This window comes from Mya arenaria, chromosome 15 (genome assembly GCF_026914265.1).
Source record: "Mya arenaria isolate MELC-2E11 chromosome 15, ASM2691426v1".
NCBI lineage: Eukaryota > Metazoa > Mollusca > Bivalvia > Myida > Myidae > Mya > Mya arenaria.
Window position 1 is genome coordinate 37,970,923 of NC_069136.1, and position 19,913 is coordinate 37,990,835.

Consider the following 19,913-nt stretch of genomic DNA (forward strand, 5'->3'; position numbering starts at 1 on the left):
CGCCTTTTTAAATACTTATATAACTAGATGTGCCATTTTTATACCTTCTACATGTTTTTTTATAGACACCATCTTTCTAGTGTTACCCTTTTTCACTTTGCATGCTTTAGATTATCAAGTAGGTCTCTTGGTGAGTAATTACTAATGTATAAATTTTTCTCACTTGATTTCGAATTGATTGAAAGAGTTGAAAAGACCTTCGAGGGGTCGCTGCTATTTATAAAATATGTCGGTCCCGAAACTTTATACCAAGGGAACAATCCTAGGAATAGTGTTGCACCTATAGGAGTGATTTTAAAGAAATATCACAGATCGCTGAGGGTCATATGACATTATAAGGACTGACCAGTCAGCCCCTGAAGGTAGATATGGACCGAGCCGTTTGCCGGGGTCCATTCACCTTCGGGAGCTAATTGGCCGGTCCTCATAATTTCATACGGCCTGAAGTCGTGTACATGTATCACATTTCTTATATCACATATAACAAAAGATTTAAAGTTACCATTCATTATTTTAAAGCGCTTTTGATACGTTTTATTGAACAACGCAAATAATGTTTACTTGCGACATGATTTCTCCGTTAAAAAATCGCAAGACGCAATCGCCAGTTTATTGACGTCAGCGGTCCATATAATATTTTTGCCGAGGTCGGGACCGGCTGGACCGCTGACGTCATAAAACGGGATTTTTACTTAAATACACTGATATATGATATATTATATAAATACAAAGAAGGAAAACATTAATGTAAGATAAAATATTCAACTGTAGTACGACATTGTTTAAATCTCTGCTAGAAACTAATTCGCGCCAATGATGTTTGATGAAACGATCCCCGAGTCCTCAGATTACGAAATATACGACAAGTGTTTGAGAAACATATATAGCTTTTTACAGCTATCAATATACTGGAATCTTAGATTATCCCATTGTTCTTTAAAATAAATAAAATGTATGCGTGGGACGATAAAGGTACACTAAATTCAAAGACAGTGTTTAAGGACACGTGTGTAAAATCCCCCCTCCCCCCCCCCCCCAAAAAAAAAAATAATATACGTATCTTTAAGGGCGATAACTATGTATTTTGATAAGGTTTAATTATACCAATATTGTTATTAAGTGCATTTATCACTGCTTACGCATGCACTCATCATTTTCTTATGCTCAAAATGTTGACGTATAATATGTGTCACCAGGGTATGCCCCGACCCCTGGAAACATATGTGTGCGGGTAAGACGGGACAAAGAGGTCTTAAAACGTATAGATTCTGGCATGAAAACATTGGTACTCATTTAAAAATTATTAATAGTACGAAACACGAAATATGATGAACAGTTTTATTCTTTGTTTTCATGTATATTGCACTCCGGTTTTTATACTTTATAACAATACTTAACATATATCACAGACTATTGTATATCAGTTTTACAGTGACCCGTAACGTTGCAGTCTTTAATATCAGATATCACGTGATCGACGGACAAACAGTCACGTGTATAGCACTTAAACAGAATGTCATGCAACTCCACAGAACTATTACACATAGAAGCTTTGTCCCACTTCCGGCATATTCTCGGTGTCAGTTTCAGTCACATATGGGTCACATGAAGCGGAAGGCGAGCACGCTGTTTCTCCTGTGACGGTGCGGTCCAGGTGGCGGTGGTGCTCCCGGATAGCCGCCATCGTCTGCTGCCTAAACGCTAGATTCTCTTGTTTTAGTTTACCCACAAGTTTCTGGTCAACCAGCACTGACCTAGATCGCTGAGTTTGAGGGCTAGTTTTTCGTCTGCTTTCCAAACTCGCGCGCATACGTTCGCGCTGAATTCCAGTCTCGTTTTGATTTCTCGTCTGCTGTGAGAACGAGTCAGTTCTAGAACTTCTTCCTGATATAGAGCCTCGCTCTGATAATGAACACCTGTCAATGAACGTACTGTTGGTTAAGTAACGTGGCGTCTCAAGAATGACGACGTTACCGTCGTTATCTGTCGTCTGCCATCGCGTATCTGATAAGGGCCTGCAGACGTTTGGCAAAAGAGACATAATGTTGCTTATATCACTAACACGGAACTGTAAACGAACACATTCTAGTGGCCTCGGTTTCGTGTCTCCTTGGAGCTTCTTCAGGGCGAGCTGAATGTCAAAGTTTGGATACGAAGACACGGTGAATAGACAAAAATCGTCTCGTTTCATGTCCGGTTCACAACCGAGAATTAGTTTATAAAACTGCATCATTTGTGTCCAGTTCGATTCACTAACAAATAGTACCGTGCGGAAGAATTCCTTACCAGTGTGCACCTGCCGCACTGCACACAATGGAAGTTCCTCCGCTGTGTAATAGAAATCCCGACTGTTATATGGATAGGGGTTTATAGCACCTTTATTAACTTGTTCGGAATGGTGGAACTTCCAAGGGGATTTCTCAAAGTATCTTTTTACTGACTGTATTCTTTCAAACCCTACCATTCCATCTTCCTGAAGGAACACCATCATAGCCACACTCGGCAAACGCGCACCTGTTCTATCAAATGACGTAATTTCATTGTCAACGCATTCTGATTTGTCAGTTATTTTAAGAATATGCAAATCTGGGTCAATCCAGTTTACGATTGGTTGATAGACTTCCTCCAGTGAGGAAATCTCGGTTGAGTCCGTAACAAACTGGATAGACATCTTGTGTTGATCACAGGGGGATAGGGAGTCAATGTCCGAGTGCTCCGAGAGGCTGATACTCTCACTTCCGGACTCCGATCGTGAGCTTATGGAGGAGATGCTGCTGCCTAAAAGACAAATATACGAAAACATTAAAATCGAATTTAAAATATTGACATGTAACTAGCACTAAGCAAATATTTTGTTTTTGTTTTTGTCTGTTGGAATGAAAAAGTAACTGTATCATTCGAGGGATCGTTTTATAAAAGCTCGAATCGTACCGATAATGACCCTACAGTATTACGACCCTAATAGTACGCCGTAGATTATTAACAGCGATGAATGTTTAGATGAAACATTGATATAAATGAAATTAAAGATTTAGTAAACAAGACTTAGTATGGTGGCCCTTTTGTTTCACCATATGTAAGGAAAGTACACCATACACGCATGTACTCGATTTTATCGTTTTATATTACATCTAATAAACAATGGATTGATCCTTATTTTGTTCCATAGATTTTAAAGTGACCGGAAACTCACCATCACACGAGGAGGTTGAAGAGTAGCTGGAGTTGGAGCAGGACAGTGGGCCGCGGCGAGACCTGGATGAGAGGAACAGTGGTGTTACAAGAGTTATATCACGTATGAAAATGATAAAATATATTAAGAATATATTAAGAATGTTTCTTATGTTCAAATGAGTTGACCTTACTTAGAGTGTTTTTACACATTTTATAAGACACTAATTGTTTTTAGAGAACTACATGTCCATTCAACTTATTGCAGATAACTCGCCCATTGTTTTATTATGACTTAGCTACTAAAAATGGTTGTAAAATAAATATTATAGAGCTCATTTTTTTTTATTATTGCTGGTTTAATGTTAACGGGCGTTTTTTTTCTGATCATAAACGTCAGTGCAAGACATACTGTATTCTCACTAGACAAATTTAGTACAACATATGTCAACAGGGCAAAATCAAGTTTTAAATCCCCCCCCCCCACACACACACTCTCTCTCTCTTTCTTGTTTATTGTCAGTATTTTATTCAGCATAAACATTTATTTACAAATAAATATTTCGGCTCCATGTATACATATGGAGAAAACTAGGAATCGAGCCAAGAGGTTTTGAGCTAAGTTCGACTAACTGTTTCTTTAAGGGTTTATTAAGGTCTGCCCGCGCCTTATAATGGTTGCATTATTGCTTGACCACATATATCCCCCACCCTGTGTTACTAATTAAAAACAATTTTGAAGTCAATGCCCCAAGACGGTTTTCGCCACTAGAATGTACCAAAAATGCCGCGATACCTGCTATGAAAGACAGCTAAAGTGGTCCCAGAGTTCTGTACAGAATCTGATACAGGAACTCTGACTATAGGACGGCCTTCTCCCCGGCGCCAGATAAACTCCCCCCATTGTTTAGATGCTTAATTTGCTACTAAAATAAACCCAATGGCTCGCATTATCAAACCGAATAACTTCATTTGTAAATAATTGATGGAATAATTGTTACAATGCAGGTAAATCAATGCCATATCAAGCTATTGTTTAAGGGCGGACAGAGGGTTGATTTAACAAGATATAACTATAGTGAACTCCGCTATCAACATTGTATCACCGAGATGCACTGTTTTTGTATTATGTTAAAGATGAAATATGTATTATTTTCGGGATTTTGTATTGTTTTATAGATGACAGTAAAACAATTACGGCGCCCTATGTCTGTAAAGATTGATAATACAAATATTATAATGGTAAGAGATTGTTAGTATTTACTTACAAAAATGAATGGGTTAGTGTGACACAGGCGCATAGCATTTATATTTAGTTTAAACATTATATATTTTACAACGATTGTGAAGAATGTTATGCTAACTTATACTAATTCACTCTCGTTGGCACGATGTTGCGCGAGAGTGTGGTCTTGTGTTGTGGGGGAATCCCGTGTACCCTGAGAAAAACCCACTTGTCCGGCTTGGTGACCACTAGCCAAACTCACATGCGCCCATGCCGGGAATCGAACCACGGTCGACTTGGCGAGAAGCGAGTGATCTAACCACTGCGCTAACCGGACATTTATATTAGTAAATGCATACTTACAATCTTTAAGTTTTTTGGTTTTCTAAATTATGCTGAGTAAACTACCAACTAACTGGGCCAGCCACTGTTTATATATACCGCTTTAGCTGATTAAAAAGCAACAAAAACAGCTGTGCTGTTTGAGTGAATAAATTGAACTGAACAACTTGAAAAATACTGCCTTAGTATTGGACAAAATATAATGTTGACCACAAACTTCAAATTAAAGTCATAACGTTCTAACACAGTTTGATATGTACAAGGAACTCATCTTGAACAGAAACGAGTTTTGAATAGTTTTCCCAATAGAAACAAATCAGTTGTTTTCTAAAAATTACCGAAATATAACAAACAATACCCAGATGTAAACCTAAATGATAGATGGTATATTTGTACACCGTCTAAGGGTCAATACATATCAAAGACGGCCTGTGTCTATGAGGCCATCTGTACAAGAAAAACAGACTTCCATATCTGAAGATCTTGTGGATGCAATCATCGTGGTTTCAAAAGACCTTTTTCCGCTTTTAAAAGTGCTATCATAAATTATTCATCTTTAAAGACACCACAATATTTGTTTCGATCTTTTCATGTCCCTTGTCCTATTAATTTTGAAAAATGACTTCATAATGAAAAGACTGTTTCAATCAGCTTGTAGCTCAGTTATTCACTTTTCAAACAAATTTTTCAATGGCCGTTTATAGGCCTGTAAAAGGAGCGTTTGAAGTTATTCGATTTTCCCAAAGCCTTTGATTAAGTGACACTGGATTACAAATACGACAGATATATTATACTGTAAACTGTCTGGGATGATTTAGGGAAGTACCACTAGCGGATTCAAGGGGAGGGGGCACCCGGCGCGCCCCCCCCGCCTAAAATCGTCCAAGTTAACCTTTTTATTTCAATATAGGAGAAATAAGGTAATTAAATACGCAAAAAATGCACCATTTCGGATTAGAAAGTGTTAAAACGTTCTTGCCAACAATTTAAAACAATAAAAACTTCGTTTCTGGGGGAGGGGCGCAAGTCAAAAGGGAACGCCCCTAATGTACGCCCCCTCTAAAGTCTATTCCTGGATCCGCCCCTGCGTACATTAATCAAAACCAAACAGTTGTATGCAGAGAAAATAGCTACTAGCAGTAAGCAGTTATTACAAATGTTTCCTCTCTACAGGGAGTCATTTTTGGACCATTCGCAACGAATACTTATCTGTCAGTATCCCATGCATTTGAAGCTTCACCGGTTAATTTAGATAAACAAATCAACAACCCTACTTTATGAATCCTTTAAGTTGAGTTGAGTTGAGTTTAGTTTAGTTGAGACGTACTTAAAACTTACTATGAATAGATTGATAGGCAACAATATGATGAAATATCTGTGGCAAAAAGAATAAAAACACAAAAACATTATAAAATTGCATATTCATTTTATTTTACTACTTTATGTATCCTATAAGTTGAGTTGAGTTGTGAGATGTACTTTAAACTTACTATGAATACATTGATAGGCATACAATATGATTAAATCTCTTTGTGGAAAGGGAATAAAAACACAAACACACGAGAAAGACATTTGAAAAGATTATAAACGAAGAAATAACAAAGGGTAATGGTTAAAAAGAAGAAAACAAAACCAGTATTGAGAATTCTTCTGTGAGTTTGAAATGAACACCTGTTCGTCTTTGATAATTCATAACACACTAGGAATATTGTTAGAGGTCTGGATTTTGATTTTTGTTAACCTAAACATTTTGAGAATAAAAACATGATATTCTTCCAATTGAAATAACTTTCTTTCTCAATTTCTATTATATATACAATGTGCGATTCGTCGCAGACCAAACATAAAAAAGAAAGGAAGGAAAATAGCTAGTAATAAAATGGAATTTAAAGATAATGATCGCTTAAAGACACAAACAAAACTTAACAAGGTAAAAACTTGGACCAGACTTAACATTGAAGAACTGAGTTAAGCTTCTGTTTCTTATTGAAATTAGATAAAATCTTAAGAGCGAAAGTAAATATTTGAGAACTTAATTTATAGGTAGATTATAAATATGTATTTTTTTCTTGGGACAATTTAATAGCATATATACATTGCGATGTTGAAGTGCTCTATTCTCTGCGAAGCTTTTATACAAACAGTGCTACAACTGTCCATAATAAATATACGGACTACTATGGACTTATATTAATGTTTACGTTTCAAATTGAAGAGGGCTTTAATGAATTGGACATGGATCTTGTTGGTTTAATGTAACTATCAGAAGTGGGCCGAGATACAACTTTGATTTTCTGCCTTTCAGGGGTTTGTTACAGAGACATTTGACGCCTGCTGACAAACAAATATTGACAAGTGAATACACTGGTAATGATGAATGTTGTATAGCGGATTGAAATCGGTTATACGGCGAGAAATCAAACTTTAGGTGTAGGTTATAGTTCATGTATTATCAATTAAATGAATGAATAATGTAATAGCAATTGTCTATTTTAGATCTTCCAAACGTTTAAGTCGGCAGACCGGCCGCCGGTTACATAATAAGAAGACCAAACGTAAAAACTATTTTAAAGCTATTTTTACAGTGTTCAATGGGAAATCATTCAGTCCCGGGAATGCTTCTACATTTAAACACCGTTTATCCGAAATAATCGCTATTTCGAAATTATTGTTCGGTCCCAATTGTATTCCTCCTTTGTTTAACTAAATTTATAATCAATAATCCGAAATCGCTATTTCGAAATAATAGCTATTTCGAAGTAAAAAATACGGTCCCGATGTGTATTTCACACCTATTTATCAATCCTTATTTCGAATTCGGTCATCTCATAGTTTTTCACACCATACTGCGATATGCCAGTGCGCATGCGCGAGCTTCTTAATAATTCTCTTAATAAAACCACTTAATAACTAAATGAAAATTTAAGTATTGGAACATTGGCGATTGTAATATGCTAGATGGATATTTAGTTATCAGTCTCTTCTACATGATAATATATGAATCTGTGAGGCGATCCTATTGGCGGAGACATGCGCGTGAACACTAAGTAGTCTTATGAAGCGGCCGCTATTAGAATAATACATTCGTTTTGTTTATACATGTAATAACTGATCTATGTCCGACGTTGAATTGTATGCAGGGTCTATAATCACTTATGCATTGAGTCTGAGTTTCACTGAAAAGGGTAAAATATTCGGTGAGAAAACAATTGTTTAACCATTTTACTTTCTGCCCTAAATGTGAGTGATTGTTTTCACATTCAGCTAATTAGTTTCGCTTAAAGATGAGTTTATTGATAACCAGGTGTGGGGTCCACCATCGCTGACCAAATGCGTGCCTGGACTAATTAGGATACAGTGAGCAATTTAGAAATCCCCCATCCGTTTAACTAGCAAACATTTTTAAACCGCTAAATATTAAGTATCAAATTGCGTATATTTCATGGACATGAATTTCTAATCTCTTCACGCTGGCATTTTGCCCAGATGCTAAATCATCTTGAAATAATTTGTGATGCAAGTGATTATACCATTTCTGATCTGAATCACTGAAACGCTCAACTTCAACAAAGCGTCTGAATGATTTATTGATCCGCCATTTGCAATTTTCAAATTAACCTTAGAGTTAGCCTATTAACGTGTGCAGCTTTTTTTGTAGATTCATTTATTCGCTCATTCGTTTGTAAAAGTGAAACTTGCTATTCAAGTAAAACTACTGGCAGATACCATAAATAATTATTAGGCGCTTGACTGCCATCCAGGTGTAAATATGAACAGGCTGTTGAAATTTTACCCTTGTACAAATATACCGCAAAAAGTCGGGTTTTAATATAATCCGTGTCAAAAAAAAGTGTATTATTTTTTAAATAAAGAAAATCCAAGACAAATAAAGGGCTTTGTTCATTTTACGGGCTGTTTTGTTATTCACTGCGAATTAACTCTTAGGTCAATGTATTTGGTATGTATGCCCAGAAAGTTTACAATGTATATATAAAGTGTAGTTTCGATACATTTTGTTTTTGTTAATGTTTACTAGGCTAAAACATATGGTTGATGTTAATTTTATACGAATATGAGCTCTTTATTCTGATTTTTTTTATTTGTGAAATTTGTTATGCAACGAGTTTTTTAAATGCATTTTAGACACCAAAAACTTGTGCTTATATTAGCTTTGTCACAGTTTCGCAAGTTCCAAAATGCGAAGCCAATTACTTGGATAAACAGCAGTTTAGTCAGTTTAAGGCGATTATAACAAAATAATTGGACATTTAAACTTTCACCCACTGTGGCATTGCGCCATTTTAGGGACTTAAGGTATATACATGTGTTAAACTGTTTTCAAACAATCCCTAGTTGCGAAGTATTAGATCAGACAAAATCGGAACCCCTCGGCCATTTTCCATCGAATAAACGAGGAGTTCCGAATGAGATCAGACATTGATATATTCAAATCAACCGAAATGTTCTTCAGTTCATAAAAAGGGTATTCAAAGATCTTCTCCAACAATGAATAATATCTCTTGTCTTCGTTGAATATCTTTTGTACATGTTTAAACGTTACAATAAATCTTGTTTACTACAAGACAGCCTTTCTTCGGTGTTTAAAAGCAATCTTACAATAGATAAAGTATCTATTTCTCATTTTTGAAAATATCGTGAAAGTATCTTTCCTAATGTGTATCTCTTACCAAAATAGTGCATTCAGCGTTAGTGAAACTTTATCGTGTTTTTTTGAAAACCGTTCTTCCATGATGATAAAATCTACAAACTTGAAAAGATGTTGACTGCGTTAAGTGTTAGGTAGACAGCATTGTTTTTATATTCAAAAGCATTTCTTGAAAGAATAGTTACATACTATTTTTCAGTAACTCGCTAATGGTTTGTAAAATGCACTTTAAAAAATAAAAAAATAAAATAAAGTGTGGCAAATCGTAAGGAGTGTTAAAACAAAAATACCAAAAGCTGGAACCCTTCAGCAAATATTGATATTTGCTAAAATATCGTCTTTGAAGACCACAATTTTCATAAGCGTTACTAACGCGATTGAAAATGAATTACGGCTGTGGTGTTGCGTGATTGGTTGATTGACATTAGCACGTGATGTTATCAATGTATAAGGTTAACAGGTCAACATATTCATCACTTTTTTACAAAAAGTGGCCGTGTGGGCTAAGTGGCTGTTTGCTTATTTTTCTTGACTTTACCGGCGTTGGTTTGAACCCCACTAAAACCAAAATACTTTTTCATGCTATAACTGTATTTTTTCTGCAATTTTGATATCATAGTGTAAAATAAAGACAAAATGAGTGTTTTCATATGCATTTCCGGGAATACTAATTTTTGGTCCAAAAACATGAGCGAATCACTTTAAGGAACGTTTTAATGTGCCTAAGATTGAGCGACACAAATATCCCACAGACAACTTGGTCATAAACTGCATCAGAGATACAAACGACCTCTTAAACATCTCGAACAAATCACTTTTATTTAAAAAAAAAACAGTTTCAATATCTGGACAGGTATTCATAAAAAATCTTAGCAACTAAAGTCAATTTCTTAAGTTAAGTATCTTGCTGGTCATACGGTCAAATAAGTTAATGCTATCTAAACTACTTAATTCTCATTAATTTTATGTAATAGACAATTATTTTGGTAAAAAACGTCTGTAATTTTCTTTAAAATCGGGTATAAAACCCCGAAAATTCGTCCTAATATAAGAAATGACAAAATATATTTTATGAATACCGACCCAGGGCACTCACATCAATATTTAAAAGTTCACTAAACGAATGGCAATGTTAAGAGACAATAAACAGATACCATTTTCCCTAAGGACAGTTCATTGTTCTAGAACAAACCGATGGATCGTTGTTAGTCATAAAGGATGAATTGAATAAAATTGAATAGTCGTATCATCTGTTGACCAAATGAGTAATAGTTCAACCATTGAGGTGACCAATATTTGCATGGGAAGTATGTCCATTCTTAGGATGCCAACCTGGTCACTGTGAGAGCGGTTACTTCGACAGTAGGTAATTAACATCTTCAACAAATTCAAAACCACGGCAATTAAATTAAGGTATGTTCTCTTGGCCATGAACACTGGGTATTTCAGCACGGGCTTGGTTATCGAATAGATCACAACTTATCATCTAAAACCATCGTTAAGCACGACTGGTTAAACAAGAACAGGTTCTGAATTATTTACAAAACGCGGTGTCCCCAAACAAGAAATTCAAGTCCTCGTTATGCATAAAGTTGAATATAAAAACCGTGGATTGAAATACCGGGTATATGAAACAAAAGCCCTCATTGGCATCTGGGCTTATACGTTAATACTGGTCCCTTGTTATTTTTTTTCTACTGAGTATTACTAATGGTAAGTACCCATTCACAGACAAAACCTCGTTTATTCGGATTCAGATATACTCCGGATTGAATGTCAAACATTTGGAACTTGTTATGGGAATCAGGCTTTAATTCATCACCATTTGACACAGACTTTGTGAGTCATATACAGATTTCTCAACCCTTTATTTTCTCATTTTGGAGATATATAAATCCCATAAATACTTAATCAAATATGACTTTGGCAATATACCATAGTTTATTTATTGGTCGACTATAGGTATGGAGCATTAAATAAGATCTATAATGTAGACCGATCAAACAACATCAATAACCAAACCCATAACTGTGGTAACAGCGTCACAGAAAGCAATCTGCTGCGTCACAGAGCACTCTACTGTCGTAATAAGCCATTGGCGTACATACTTTACAGCCTTCCAAATATAGAAACCTTATTATATAGAACTAATCATATGGTATGTAAACCTTATAAGTAATAACGGATCGTATCACGCCCAAAATACACACAAAACCATAAAAGTCGACTTATTGATTGCTGTTTGATAGAAAAGGCAAACAATATGGTAGTTTGAAATATTTAAAGACCTCTCCTTTTACGTCAACTTTCATTGACGGGGATTCCCGCGATTGTAAAATGTTCTATGGCTTTTATAACTTGTAAATGAATGGCGAAAAGTGCATCAAAATCGCAGTAATTGTATTAAACAAAAGCGCTGGCACCGGGTTTTCAAACGCAATCATCTTTAAAAAATAAATATTATAATTACAAACTGAATATTATGATACCAAAACTGTGAAAATATTTTTTATAAGTATGCATTTTGTCCAATATATATATTGAAACATTTTTTTTTATAAATTTGCATTTTGTATTGTATATATATATATACTAAGTTTTGATCTTTGAAAAAAAATGAATGAGTTTGAAAATTAGTGTGTTAATCATAGGCGTATCATATTAGCCGCGGGTCAACCGCCAACGGCCGTCTGTTTGTTTGTTTCCAATCGGGCACCAAGCACAACTCAATAATTACTTAAACAAGAGTTATGGGCCTTGTTGTACAAAGACTAAGACATAATGTCTTATTTGTATATCATACATGGGTTTTCAGTTACAGCCGACATTGGTGTTGTTTGCACAACGACAACGCCGACGTCGACACCAACACCACCAACGACAACAACGGTATTACAATATCTCGACTATTTCTCTTAGAGAGCTAATAATATGTACCATGATATCAAGAATTCAAGCAAACAGATTTATTTGCAGAATCAATCTGTGCCAGAAATACGTCAGTATTTACAATTACGCCAATTTGATTATCTGCGGAATACATGAAAGCGGATTTCTACAAACCTTTTTTTTCTTTTTCAATTTCCAAAGGAAAGTCAAGTGGTCCAATAGTCGTAGTAATAATAAACCATTCAACAAATATGGGAAACTTTGCTAGTATTTGTATGGGCGACTTGTTCAAATATTGCCCTTTTTCTGTTCTTATTTTCACTGATAGTTCACACATACTCCGAATACAGGTGGCTTCAAGAGGTACAACTATTCCGTAGTTGTTTTTATGGATTTTTATTAGATTTTATGAAAACCTCAATTAAATTTATTTACTTAACAATTGTGACCTTTCATAGAATGATGAAGCACCTTAACATCAAAGGCATTTCGCCGGCAATCGTAAATGACCATGTTTAGCGAATAGCTGGGCATTTGATAAAACTATGAACTTTTCTCACACATGTGGTAAGTGCTGGTGGTCTTTTCAATTTCTATTATATTTATTCTATTCTTGTGTTTGGTTCTCATGGCTGGCGACTTATGTAAACTTATGAATGATTGAATTTGAATTTGAATAGCTAACAAGCCTAGCATTTACAACCATTGCACACTGTTGTACACCATACATAATTTCCCTTGGTACCAGATCAAATCTCTGAATGCAAATCAAAAGAAAACACATAGCATTATTAAGAAATGCAAATGTTTTATTTATTATAGCACTGGTGGATGTTTAAGCTTATTTATACTCGCACTAGGGCCTTGCCCATTCAGCGAGGGCTCCGATAAGATTGTAAGTCATTTTAGGTTTTTGGAACATAGTGCACAGGCAGAAATAAAACCCTGGTTAGAGCTACCCTGGTTTTTATAACGTGCACCAGTGTATAGCACTGTCACACGGGACCCCCATTTAACATCCCTCCCGGAAGACGATAAATATTGTTTCGTGGTGGGATTGGGGGATCGAACATGCGATCTCTGGATTGACAGGCCGTAGTGTATGTAGTGTTTCCACTAGACCACGAAGCCGCCACGATTATAGCACTTATAAGCTTTTATTTATAATAAGTAATGTTGTTCTAAGTGTTATTCGTAATTAGTGTTCAGCCTTATGCCTGTGCCAATGGAATCGCTGGACAGAATCAAATAAAATCATTTAGAAGAGCTCTAACAATAAAGAATAACACATTAGCCAGATTACAACTGCCAAATATCAATTTAGAAACGAAAACAGCCGTCATATTTCCATTAAGTAATTAATAAGTTTCAATAAGTGGGTTTTCTAGATGTTTGCACCGGGTGGGCATTCCATTTAATACTAAGAAAGTATGTATGTATGTATTCTAAACGAGCAGCTGGCGTCGGGCTGCGCCGGGTCTGCCAACTTAACAGTTTAGAAAATAAAAATCGACATACATTACGTAATAAAGATATATAACGTAATGTTGTTCGAAGATTTCTATTATCATGATATGAGAGACTTAATCATTTAAACGCAAAACATAGTTTTGACAAACATAATAATTAGTGCGATCTTTATAAGAACACTAAACGGTAGTCATTGTGAAAGAAAATACACTTTTTTCCAAAATTAAACATATCGATCCGATCAGATCTGACACCTGCAGATAATTGAAGAAAATGGTACAGTAATTGGTAGGTAGAAAATTTAACCCGCTCTCTCATTATTCTACTTTAAACACAAATGCTACATTCAAATGTCTGTTGAGAGGGTCAATTTTAAATTGTCTGTTTTCAAATAATGTTTCAATTTCTTTTAAACTTGACACCATTTTACAAAACAGATGAATAACAAGGGTTAGTCATTTCACATTTTAACTACAATTTTGAAATTAAGTAATTTGCAAAAATAGAAAAAGAGCGGAAATCCTGTAAACGCGGCTGAAGTAGTTAACATTTAAAGACAAAAAGAAACCTGACATTATGAACTAATTTCGAAGTAATTAAAATGTAATTTTCACTGCTTGAACAAAGGAAAAAAAGAAAAAAAAGCGGATATTCTAATAAGAGTAATTAAGTCGAGCTCGAGTCATCGCTAGTTTAAAGTTTCACTCACACAGATGGATTGTTTTGACAACTTTTGTTCTATTTGTTTTGTTTTGAAATAATCTTATGTTGGCGCAAATGTCTGGAAACCAGTGATCTAAGACTGCTGACAAAAGTTCAGATCGCAGTTTTCCTATTTACGTTCTAAAATTGATGTTTTAGGGCTAATATCGTTACGAACGCTTTAAAGCTGCACTCTCACAAATTGAAAGTTTTGACAACTTTTGTCTTGGAACGAGCCAATTTTTGCGAGAATCCATGGAAACCAGTGTTATAAGACTGCTGACAAAATATAGATCGCAGAATTTAATTTTTAAGTTCAAACATGTTTAATGCATTTTTCTAAACCGTTAGTTTATGTCATAAAACATTAACGGAAATATGCAAATCTGCGCTCTGATCTTTTGTCAGCAATCTTTTATCATTGGTTTGCAAATATTTACGCAAAAAAATTCTCTTTCCAAGACAAAAAAATAAAAAAAAGTTGTAAAAACAGTAAATCTGTGAGAGTGCAGCATTAAGATTTTTTTCGACAGTTTTCCAACCATTTGGGATCTGTTCTATTGTGAGTTATTTGATTTGACTGAATTGAAATCATTAAAGCCAAAATCAGCTGCTTCAGAGACAAAAAATAAAAGAGGTCAAAACAGTCCATCTATGAGAGAGCAGCTTTAAGACTGTTTTGGTAATGGGCGGGAAATCACGTTTTTTTTTAGATCTGTCGTAAGCATTTTGCGTTCTTTCTTCACCCTTCCATTATATTGTTGCATGATTTCTTAAAGTAAAATAGACATTGGTTTGATCATTGTCCGTGCTTTATTATCCTATTGCATGTCATACGCTTTATAGTCGGTAAAATAATCAGATCAAATGGAGATCACGTTTTGAAAACAGAACTGCAGCAATAAAGTTTAACTATCAAACAATTGCTCCATTGAGCTCTGAACATTAAAGAATATAAGTAACAAATGCACGTAATTGTTCGATGTTAAACGCTGATATGGTATTACTAAGTGGATTATATGTTTCTTGTTTTCGTATATCATTTCAGTTAATGTCAATTTTTGACTTAAACGCGTCATTTAGCACGTTTTAAACACGCTAATGAAGCTGAGTGCGATTACTTAAATTACGTTACCAAGTTACGTAAACTACATGAATCTTTGAGTAATAGAAGTAACTTAAGGGAGTTGAAATGATATGTAAACAACGAGTTCCAATGTTTTAAAACAGGTACCAACAGGCACACAAGCTGTGCATTAAGGTCAAATCTAAGCCACGGAGAACAAAATAACTTTACTATTATTATTATTATTATTATTATTATTATTATTATTATTATTATAATTTCAATTATTTAGCAAAATCCGAGTGATTTTTATGCTATTTTTTACCAGTCCTACTTTCGGCCAACAAATGGTGTATGCTATTATAATTATTGAGTTATCTTTATGAAACCAATCATATGTAAACGCTACAATTTATAATGGTATTGCGGGGGGGGGGGGGGGGTCAGTTAAAGTAAGTGTGGGTATTTGGGTGAAGGGGGGTGGAGCACACCACTCGAGGCAGACAACAGGTAATAAGGGTAATAAGGGTAGGGTTTAAGATAGAGGGTTATGGGAGGGTGCTGCACACTTGGAGACCTGAATGTGCACCCTCCTCCCTTCAAAGAATTAAATGCTTAAGTTAATGAAATCTTTTATTTTTTATTAAAATTTTAAATATGATTATGATTTCAAACAAATTTTACATATTTAGTAGTTGAAACCTAATTTTACCTCAAATAAGCATTTTTCTAACATTTTCAATGAAAATCATAGTGCTTTAATTATTCACTGCCCGATACAATGTGACCTTTTGTTCCTCAGCACCCTATGGAGTGTCCCTTTTCTGTAGCACCCTGTCCTTTTTTGTAACCTGGCTATCACCCTAATAATGATAACTGAGACCCAACGCTAAACATTCACGACCTTAGCATTTCAGATACCGACTGCCAGTAAACAGTTTATCGATAATAAATCGATATTTTATGCAATGCTTTGATCTGATCAACTCATTCCTATCAACACTCAAACAAATTATTGATATCATATCTGTCAAATTATTAGGGAATGTAAATCAAGGTTAAAGTTTTGTCATCGTTGTTCATACCCCACTCAACGAATTAAGATAAATGAAAGTAGCAAACTAGGCCTAAATACTGCACGTGCATTAACACATCTATCTAGATCTTCAAATTATCTCATAGTCTACCCAGTAAGTGCCCTGTAAGAGCTACTTACAAAAAATGGCACTGTTTTATAACTCCATTGTGGGCATGTGGTATTTCTTACTTGCATGAACTATATTCCATGTTTTCAATGAATATCGCTTAACAGATATAACTGGTCAGTATGGATTTTGGGGTATACATGAAATGTGGTTATTACAGTGGACATAATATTGATAATTAATCCTTAGCAGAAAGCATTTCAGTCAAAGATAACTGCAATTTAAATGGAGTTTTATATGAATGCAGCTGATATTGATCATTTCAACACATCACGTTAAACTGTGGTATCTTCTCTTATAAATAAAGATAATTAGAACATTGTACTGTTGAACTCAGATCTTTTGGATCCGATGGTATGTGCAAACAGTAAGGGCATTTACTTTGCTGGGCCTCATAAATTGACAGTGAAGTTTGCCCCTACTGTCATACAAACACTGATAAGCCATTTATGGTTGTAACATGTTTTCCTCTTTGCAACAATGACCGCACTATCATGGCTTAAATGACGTGCCAAAAGTTCCGCTTGCAATTACTGCGTTCCACGAGTGCTATGAAACGTTGACTAAAGTTTAACATCATAAAAGTCAGGTCAATGACACTGTCAAAATGTAAAGGAAAGCACCTGCACAACAGTCTTTGATGTTATTGAAATATCTCTGCATGTGAACAATGTAGTGTGGTAAAAACAGGGACGTTTTGACTAATATAGGGACGTTTTGACGTTTAACGAGGATGTTTGGACAAATATGGACGTTTTTACTTGGCGCTTTTACTTTTGGCGATTTAAACACAATTCGCATTATAACCTGCTACCGTGTGAAGTTGTACCATTTCATAAGCAAGTATCAGAGACAAATTGAATGGACATGTAGTATTTTATTTATCGTAGTAGACTTTTACATAAAGGCAAGCTGAATACTTGCATGGCAGTACTTAATGAATGAATGAAATACTAAATCACTAAAGAACGAATAAAAATTAACGAAAGTCGACAAAATTCTTACCTGTAATCCCAGAATGGAAAGTCATCTTTTTCAGCCGCTTTTTTGTGCGCGTACGTCCGTCTGAGGTAGGTATCCATGGTAATGGAGCGTAATAGTCCTTGTGTCATCGGAAACCCTCGCACATTACCGTTAATTTTTGTTCGTGCACTTCAAGTATAGAATTTCCCTTTTATTCAAATGCCCAGTAAGGTGATTTTTAACGTGTAGCTGTCGACTGTGTGGCGATTATTCTTGATATCAATGAACGTCCTGAAAAACAACAACAATGTTTTCCATAAATACGCAAAAATAAATACCACTTAAAGTCCATGCGTGAAATTTGGCTATTTTACACTAAAGTTTGCAATTTATACTTCACATCTTCATGTTTAACCACCGAAGTAAAGCTGCTGATATAAACACCTGTTATCTCCTGTATATCGTAATTTGAACGTATATAAGCATGGTTGTTAAACTTTGTACAAAATTGCATAATTTATAACCATCAAACCCAGCACAAACACAAATCAAAAACCGTGTTTATGCTTACATCTGCTAACATAGTGCTTCACATTACTTCTTATAAGCGATGGTATCCATTTATCAAACCTCACAAATGCAAAAATAATTCCTTAAGCCTGTTTGACATTTTAATTTGATGTCACAAATGTGACTTCCATCTACGCTCGTCTTTTTGCGCTGATTTAAACACTACCCTAAAGTTTCGTTATCTTGTGATTTATGCTAACAATGAAATATAAAACCATATCAAATACTAATGTATCTGCACTAAATATTCGTTTTATAATTTGTTCATATTCAGTTCAAATAATTATCTATCAAACACCGCACTCTTTTTTATATGATTTTTTAAGTATAATATTTACTTGATTTAAATACACCTAAGTTTACATTTAAAACTAATTTCACGCACCTGATCAAATTATAAATCCAGTATAGGTAAACACATTAAATATAAATCAAAGTGTTTTTATTAATCCAGTGTTTTTTATTAATTCAATATTCAACGATGCACTCTTTACGGCTTTCATGCCTTGAATGGCAATAATATCGATATTCGGTTATATCTCTCTCGTTCAGTAAATCGAGCGCGCCGATAGGGTAAACCGGGTTCACTTTACTGTATAGCTATCGACACGCTTAAATCAACCCGGCCACAGGCGCGCGCAACTATTTTTTGTACTTTGTTATCAATTTTATCTACCAGTTCCGCTCATTAAAAATTAACACTAGATAATTCAATAGATAAAATTACTTTTGTTGTTTTATAACGCTCTTTCTCTTGTTTTACAATATTTATCTCGTTAAATCTGAAGATAAGAATGTCGTTGACAAAAGAGTGTACAAATTTTAATAAAGTTGAACACTGTAATTACAAAGATTTTGTCGGATTTAGCAAGATTAGAAAAACTAATTTGTTAAGTTCAACAAAAACATGTCTTGTTTTCACTTTCCTCAATCAAGTATAATACACTCACTAAAACACCTGGTGATTTGCAATATTGTATTAATATGACTGGAGTTGGTTTAGTAAAAAGTTATTTAATCATGGCTGCCATTCAATGCTTATACAGAAAACTATAACTAAGTATTGATTTAAGATCGTAAGTATGCACTCTCCCAAAATAAATGATTATGCGAGTGATACGAACAATCTAACAAAGTTTTCAGTGTTCTACATTATTTTGTGTAAACTTACTGGACCAGCCACTATAAATGAACGGCTTCACTTGATTTAATTTAATACTGTTGGCCACTTAAGTAAGAAATTATGTAAGTTAGTAGGTCTGACTGCTCATCTACTGAAATAAATGTGACAGAAAACTTAATTTGACAAAATATAATGTTGTCCACTTAAGTAAGAAATTATGTCAGTTAGTGCGTTTGGAAAATATGAATTATAGTGGCTTGTGTATATTATAACAATATGGCATTTTCAATAATTGGGCCTTTAAGCTACCTTAACTATCCACGATAATTCAAGATATTCGTTTACGTTCGTATTTTTTTACATATATACATTCAGAATATCTGAATCACGTTATACCTGTATGTTTTGATAATTAATACCATTTTTGTCATGGTAGTAAGTCATATATTGAAAATGATTGTTCCAACATCTATACGTACGAACGTCAAATAATATTCTTGTACTAACTTTGATGAATGGCA

At 34.7% G+C, this 19,913-nt stretch overlaps 1 protein-coding gene across 2 annotated transcripts; it reads right to left on the reverse strand.

Annotated features, from left to right (window-relative positions):
- Positions 1-1,341: 1,341 nt before the first annotated feature.
- Positions 1,342-18,764, reverse strand: LOC128220438 (protein FAM124A-like). 2 transcript variants are annotated; one of them, XM_052928823.1, is made up of 4 exons: positions 18,655-18,764; positions 17,742-17,990; positions 3,194-3,255; positions 1,342-2,778 (listed from the first exon to the last, which is right to left on the reverse strand). In XM_052928823.1, the coding sequence occupies exons 2-4, from the start codon at positions 17,846-17,848 to the stop codon at positions 1,538-1,540; spliced, it is 1,410 nt and encodes a 469-aa protein (XP_052784783.1). In that variant the 5' UTR covers positions 17,849-17,990; positions 18,655-18,764; the 3' UTR covers positions 1,342-1,537. The 2 variants fall into 2 exon arrangements, with proteins under 2 accessions (XP_052784783.1, XP_052784782.1); XM_052928822.1 differs by lacking the exon at positions 18,655-18,764 and adding an exon at positions 18,271-18,441.
- Positions 18,765-19,913: the final 1,149 nt, after the last annotated feature.

What these genes read in the sequence shown, in the direction of transcription:
- LOC128220438 (XM_052928823.1), bottom strand. Translation starts at nt 17,848, where the DNA reads ATGACACAAGGACTATTACGCTCCATTACCATGGATACCTACCTCAGA. An exon ending in TTTCCATTCTGGGATTACAG is followed by an intron (nt 3,256 to 17,741) that starts GTAAGAATTTTG and finishes CCTCTCATCCAG; the next exon opens with GTCTCGCCGCGGCCCACTGT. An exon ending in TTCAACCTCCTCGTGTGATG is followed by an intron (nt 2,779 to 3,193) that starts GTGAGTTTCCGG and finishes TTTGTCTTTTAG; the next exon opens with GCAGCAGCATCTCCTCCATA.